The 7,487-nt window shown below is 47.1% G+C and overlaps 1 protein-coding gene across 1 annotated transcript in view; it reads right to left on the reverse strand.

Annotated features, from left to right (window-relative positions):
• Positions 1 to 7,487, reverse strand: part of CDH23 (cadherin related 23) — a 434,929-nt gene that overhangs the window by 34,868 nt on the left and 392,574 nt on the right. The window contains exons 37-39 of the mRNA XM_081567063.1: positions 4,650 to 4,871; positions 4,261 to 4,380; positions 3,447 to 3,627 (exon numbers count right to left, since the gene is read on the reverse strand). Of these exons, the coding sequence (XP_081423189.1) occupies positions 3,447 to 3,627; positions 4,261 to 4,380; positions 4,650 to 4,871 (523 nt within the window). The remainder of the gene's footprint in view (positions 1 to 3,446; positions 3,628 to 4,260; positions 4,381 to 4,649; positions 4,872 to 7,487) is intronic.

The raw sequence follows: 7,487 nt of genomic DNA on the forward strand, positions 1-7,487 counted from the left end.
AAATGGTATGGACATAACAGAAGCAGAAGATATTAAGAAGAGGTGGCAAGAATACATAGAAGAACTGTACAAAAAAGATCTTCACGACCCAGATAATCACTATTGTGTGATCACTCACCTAGAGCCAGACATCCTGGAACGTGAAGTCAAGTGGGCCTTAGGAAGCATCACTACGAACAAAGCTAGTGGAGGTGATGGAATTCCAGTTGAGGTATTTCAAAAAACTGTATTAAAAAGGTCTTAATGACCCGGATAACCATGATGGTGTGGTCACTCACCTAGAGCCAAACATCCTAGAGTATGAAGTCACGTAGGCCTTAGGAGCATTACTACGAACAAAGGTAGTGGAGTTGGTGGAATTCCAGCTGAGCTATTTCAAATCCTAAAAGATGATGTTGTGAAAGTGCTATACTCAATATGCCAGCAAATTTGGAAAGTTCAGTAGTGGCCACAGGACTGGGAAAGATCAGTTTTCGTTGCAATCCCAAAAAAAGGCAATACCAAAGAATGTTCAAATTACCGTACAATTATACTTATTTCACATGCTAGGAAGATTATGCTCAAAATCTTTCAAGTTAGGCTTCAACAGTATGTGAACTGAGAACTTCCAGATATACAAGCTGTATTTAGAAAAGGCAGAGGAACCAGGTATGAAATTGCCAACATCCACTGGATCATAGAAAAATCAAGAAAATTCCAGAAAAAAACATATACTTCTGCTTCATTGACTATGCTAAAGCCTCTGACTGTCTGGATCACAACAAACTGTGGAAAATTCTTAAAGAGATGGGAATACCAGATCACCTTACCTGTCTCCTGAGACACCTGTATGCAGGACAAGAAGCAACACTTAGAACCGGACATGGAACAATGGACTGATTCAAAATTGGGAAAGGAGTACGTCAAAGCTGTATACAGTCACCCTGCTTATTTAACTTATATGCAGACTACATCATGAGAAATGCCAGCCTGGATGGATCACAAGCTGGAATCAAGATTTCTGGAAGAAATATCAACAACTTCATACATGCAGATGATACTACTTTAATGGCAGAAAGCAAAGAGGAACTAAAGAGCTTCTTGATGAAGGTGAAAGAGGAGAGTGAAAAAGCTGACTTAAACTCAGCATTCAAAAAACTAAGATCATGGTATTCAGTCCTATCACTTCATAGCAAATAGATGGGGAAACAATAGAAACAGTGAGAAACTTTATTTTCTTGGGCTCCAAAATCACTGTGGACAGTGACTGCAGACATGAAATTAAAAGATGCTTGCTCCTTGGAAGAAAGGGCAAAGAAATGACATACCTAGATAGCGTAGTCAAAAGTATAGATATCACTTTGCTGACAAAGGTCCATATACTCAAAGCTTTGGTTTTTCCAATTGTTATGTGCAGATGTGAGAGCTGAGCTGGACCATAAAGAAGGCTAAGCACCAAAGAATTGATGCTTTCCAACTGTGGTGCTGGAGAAGACTCTTGAGAGTCCCTTGGACAGAAAAGGAGATCAAACCAGTTAATCCTAAAGGAAATTAACCCTGAATATTCATTGGAAGGATTGATGCTGAAGCTCCAATACTTTGGCCACTTGATGCAAAGAGCCAACTCAGTGGAAAGGACCCTCATGCTGAGAAAGACTGAGGGTAGGAGGAGAAGGGCGTGACAGAGGATGAGAGGTTGGATGGCATCACTGACTCAATAGACATGAGTTTTAGCAAACTCTGGAAGATGGTGAAGGACAGGGAAGCCTGTTGTGGTGCAGTCCACATGGTCACAAAATCGGACATGACTTAGCAACTGAACAACAATCTAACATCTCAAAGCTAACCTCATCTTTCTCATTCCCCCAACCCCCTTTTCCTGCTCCTCCTGCAGTCTTCCTATCTGCTAACAACAGCACAGTTGCTCAGGCCCAAATCTTGGTGTCATCCTTAGTTACATCTCGCATCCTGTTGGCTGTCTATGAAATATACTAGAGTTCTCACCATCTCCAATGCCACCTCCCTGGTTCTAGCTTCACATCTCTAGCCCAAGGGACTGCAAGGGGGCTCCTATCAGTCATTCCTTAATCTCTATTCTCTGTTCTGAGCTCAGGAACTGGAGTGCTCCTGTTGAAATTCAAGTCAAATCATATCCCTCTGGTGCTCAAAGCTCTCTTATGCTTCCCACATCACTTGGAGAAAAAGACAAGTCCTCACAATGGCCTGCAGGACCCAACAACATCTGGCTCTGTTACCTCTCTGATCTCATCTCTTCCTACTCTTTCCCTTGCTGGCTTCATGCCAGTCACTGGGTCTTTTTGCTCCTCTGTGAATAAGCCAGGCACACTCCAGCCTGAGAGCCTTTACACTTGCTGCTCTGTCTGTCTGCCATGCCCTGGATATCCATATGACCCATTCATCACCTCCTTTGGGTGTTTGCTCAAATGTCACCTCCTTGCACATGTGTTCCTTGAGCGTTCTCTCTAAAACTGCGGCCGTTACCCTGGCACTCCCCATTCTCCTGGCTTTATGTTTCTCCATAGGACTTAGCACCTCCCAGTAGACAAAGTCATCTACTTAATCAGTCATGTTCATGGCCTGTATCTTCCAACCAGAACACATGTTCTATAAAGGTAGGGATTTGTGTCTGATTTTTTTTTTTTTTTTTTTTTTTTACCATTCTGTATACTCAGCATCTGGAATGTGATCAGCAAATATGGTCAATAAATGTTTACTGAGTGATCAATTAAAAATCAGGATGTTTCACAATGATTTGGATTTCCATCATGTCTTTTTTAAAACGGGAAGTCCTCACCCCTGGGTCTGCATTTCAATCTGACCACCATTGGCTGCAACAGCCCTCTGGCTCCCTATTCTCTAGCCCAGAACTTTCCCCACATGTATGCTCCCTGCACTGCCCCAGTAGGCCTTGAGTTTGGGATTCCTACTCCACAAAAGTGAGTAAAAACCATCTTGAGAAACTGCTCTGGCCAGGCAAACCTGCTCTTCAACTGAGGGGATCAGCCAAGGCAGCTGTGAAGGCTATTAAGGGATGATGATGAGGTGTGCAGAGAAGTCTGGGTGCTCCCTCAGGTGTGCATTTTGGGGGTCCTGAAGGTCTGGGGCAAGCATGCTTGTCTTTCCCTCTTTCATCTTCCCTGGAGCCTTTACTCTGGGTGTGACCCAGGGTGTTTTCTATCAGATTCTCAAAGGAGTCTGTGACTTTTCAAGGCTACCAGCCTCTGCTCCCAGATTTCAGGGTGTTCTCACCATATTCCTGGGACGAGTTTATTTCCATTATCTTATGGATGGGGGAACTGAGGTCCAGAGAGGGCAAGATCACACAACTGTGGGGTCAACTACCATTAGTAGTTAGAAAGACCTCCTTTCTCATTCTATTCCTGAGTGGGGTCAGGGAGAGGCCCACTGGGTCATGCCACCCCATCACCAAGCTCAGGCCCACTCACCCAGAGGGTCTCCATCCGTGATGCTATACTCCACCTGCCCATTGGGGCCTGAGTCCTGGTCATGGGCTACGAAGGTCCACACTCTGGGTCCTGGCTGGCCCTCGGTGACATCAAATGGCCCCTCGTAGTCTCTGGGGAAGGTGGGCACGTTGTCATTGATGTCATTCACGTTCACAAGCACCTGAGATGATGGGTGAGCTTAGTCAGGACCGGACCCCAGCTGGCCCTATTTATCTGTAAACTGGACCTGACAATTCTGCTTCCTAGGCTGATGTAAGGATCATATTGGTTAATGGGTGTGGGAGGGTCGTTGAAGTTATACATGTAGATAAATTTTTGTTATTGTCAGAGTCTTTCTATGGGCAGAATAATATTATTAATAATAATGCTATGAACCTCTATTTATTGCTGTACTATGGCCATTTTATCTGGTCTCATTTTCTCCTCCCATACTCTGAAACAGTTTATATTATCCCCCATTAACAGAGGAGGAAAGTGAAGCTCAGAGAGGTTAAGTGACTTGCCCAGAGTCACACAGGAGGTAGAAGACCAGGAACATGAACCCCTGCTGGCTTGACCAGAGTTTGTGCTCTACCTATGAAGGGGAGGAAGGCAGGCATAATCATCTGTCTCACAGCTGTAGCCACACAGAGAGGTTCAGTAATCTCAAAGTCACAGTGCAAGTTCGGGTGAGTTGCAGAGACCAGGACAGGGCTTGCGGATTGAGGTGTTTCTCCTGAATAATCTTTCCCTACCCTGTTTCCCCATGGAGCTGTCCAAGCTGGGGCAGTGTGCCACCCACCCATCCACCCACCGTGGTGGTAGAAGTGAGGCGATGAGACAGGAGAGGGCACTGGTCCATGGCAGTGACAATCAGGGTGTAGCGGCCATGGCTGATCTCATAGTCCAGCTCTTTGGCAGCACAGATGATGCCCTGTGGGATATGGAGAAGGACAACGGTGGGTCAATGGGTCGTGGGTCTGGGGTACCCTCTAACCACCCTAGGAGGTAGGCCCTGACATCCTGGCTGTGACAAGGAGCCCCTGTTATCCCAGCCTTTTCATCCTCCCGCACAGGCTGCCATCCTGTTTTCGTCCTGGACACCATCTTTGCTCTGCCCCCACCTCCATGATGTCGCTGAACTTCCCTCCAATCCCTTTAGCTAGTTGACCCTCTTCTTGGTCCCTTCCACCAGCTGCTGACCGTGTGTCTGTTGATACGAAAGGTGTTGATGATGTTGCCTGCCACAATGGCATAGGTAACTGTGCCATTGGGTCCTTCATCTAGATCCAGGGCCTGGATGGCGATGAGGCTGGTGTTGATTGTGTCCGGGCCCTCATCCAGTAAGATCTCGTAGTGGGGCTGCTGGAACACGGGCACGTTATCGTTCTCATCCACTATGGTCACATACACGTGGGTGGTGGCCTGTGGAGAAGAGCGTGATTAGGTTCCTCAGTCAGCCGGCTAGGGGGTTTGAGGTGGAGCTAGCTGGATGTGTTTCTAGGCTGAACTTACTCAATGTGATCCAACATGGTGAGGTAAAGAGAGAAGGATGAGGGTGAGTGAAGTCACAGGCTGATAGAGAAAATCACAGAGGCTCCACTGAGAGCCAAGCTAGGTAACTGCTTTGGCCGAAGATGGCACTTGCACCACCACTCTTATGTCCATGCCAGTGGCAGACATCACTAATCAATCATTGCACTGCTGAGGCCAGATATAACCTCAGGATCCTTGTCAGAACACTGATCTAGTGATTAACATTGGCATATGAGATGAACCCCAATAACTGCCTCCAGCCCATAGCTTTGACTGGGCCAGGGCCTTACTTACCCTGGACCTCCTTCTAGATCACAAAAGGCAAGAATGTAACGTACACAGCCCATGCATTTAAACTTCACCCACTGTTCAGGTAAATGGAAGAAATACCTATTTTCAGCACTTTTGAGAGGAAGGACCTTGGGTTTGAGACAGTTACATGGACAGAATTCATAGAGTTGTGAAAAATAAAGCTAACAGCATATGACTTCAGTGCAAGAACAATTTCACACCATGCTCTCCAGTGACTGGCCATTTTTGATGGATGTTTGGTTCAGTCAGACCACAGGTAATACTTAACCAATCGAAACTTAGCAAGCAGCACCCAAGAACCATTGAGAGTGGTTGATGTGGCACTTCACAAGCAGAAGCGATAAGTGGAAGCAAGAAATTAGCCATGCGCTGGTATTCTCTGTCCCTCAGCTTCCCTTCTTCCTTTTCTGCTTCTCCACCTGGGAGGATGTCCTCTGTGGACTGCCTTACCTGGGCTCCCTTGCCATTTGGCTTCCAGATGGTTTGACGGAGATGGGGTGGGGGGATTTCTACTCCCTTTTCTTCGCTGCAGTTCTGCCAGAGGCAGTGGTTCTGCTGGGTGGCCCCTCTTCCATGGCTCTGGCCCTCAATGGGCTTTAATTACCTCATCCCCCTCTTGCCTTCTGCACCCATGGGTGGAAATGGCTTCCTTCAGTTTTTAGTCTATGGGTGCTTTACCAGCCCTCTGTAAAACAGTCCCTCCATTAAGCCCTCTTCAGTTGAGCCCTGAGTGTGCCATCTGTTTTCTTCCAGTACCCTGACTCATACAAACTATAATTAGTTACTAATATAAAATACAATAATAATGTTATAACTACTTTCAAAACATCTGGGTGATGTTTTGAGAGAATGTGACCAGGCAATTGTCAAGGGCAGGGAACTGAAAACAGGTAGTGCAAAAAGCTGGATATAGACAACTTATGTGCACCTTTATTGGTGGTTGAGTTGGTTCTGGAATCACCTGTGGAAGGACAGACAGATAGACAGGAGATCTGCACCTAAGAAGAATTCACTGCCCCTGGGGAGGCAGGGACAGCTGCAGCTCTGGATCTTGGCAGGGGTTGGGTGGGGGATGTTAGGTGGTTGCTAGAACTGTTTCCAAAGCAGGTAGTGTTGGAAACCTGGAGATGGGGCTCGGTGACCTTGGACACGTCACAGAGATCCTTTCTGGACCTTTTCTGTTAGTGAAGGACCCGACTTGTTCTTTAACATCCCTTCTGGTTCAGACATTCTGAGGAGCTGATCTGCCACCATCAGTCTGAACCTCTGCTCCATCAGGGAGATACTCTCTTGGGTCTTAGAGTCTCAATGACTCTTCATAAAAATTACAATCACATAGTGAAGGAAAATGCACTGTTTTTACATTTCTCAGACTTTCCCACCAGAGTGGAGAGGGGACTTGCACTGAGTTGGGGAACACCCCTGAAGCAAGAATGAAATTCTTTATCTCAAGAATGAAATATCTTTGAAATCTCTCCTTTTGAAAGCTCATGTAAGTTTCACACTTGTTTTCCCCATAAGGTGTTTGTTAGTTTCCATTAAAAATGGTGGTGGAGGCCCCAAATCTTTGAGTAAAGATGACTGTCAAGGAAGGACACTGTGTTCATCTGTGGCTCTGCACACAGATGCAGCTGTGAGCGCTTACCACCAGTGAGGAGCCCAGCACTGCATCCTTCTGAGCTCCTTCTGCCAGCAAGACATGCCAGCGCCGCCCTACAGTCTCACTAAAAGGGTGGTGGTACTGACATTTCCCTTTCCCAGACTCCTGGAAGTGGGTCTAACCACCACAGGACTGAGAGTGAGGGGGGCTCTAATAGAGCTGCTTCATGGTACCCCTTCTCTCTAAGACCAGGTCGGAGCTTGGGAGGGGGAGGTGGGTCTGACTTCCCCTGGCCTCTAGTGTGAGGAGGAAGTTGGTGCCCCAAAGGCCCTCTTAGCCTAGTTCTTCTGCCCTGATACTGGAGAAACAGTGCTTGAGGTTTCTGGACCATGCCCACACCTTGGGCAATGCCTCTGTGTCTCACTCTGACGCAAACCTAGGAGGCTCACTGGGGTGGGGGGGAGTGTGGTGGGGAGGAAGTAAGTGGAGGGCAGGGGGACCGGGCCCAGCTCAGGTGTTCTTGCCCTCTGGGGAAGGGGTTGGCAGAGCAGTTGCTCCCCTCCCCCAATCCCAGCCTCTCCACACCCACCTTC

This window comes from Giraffa tippelskirchi, chromosome 2 (assembly GCF_054371585.1).
Source record: "Giraffa tippelskirchi isolate mGirTip1 chromosome 2, T2T-mGirTip1v1.2.pri, whole genome shotgun sequence".
NCBI lineage: Eukaryota > Metazoa > Chordata > Mammalia > Artiodactyla > Giraffidae > Giraffa > Giraffa tippelskirchi.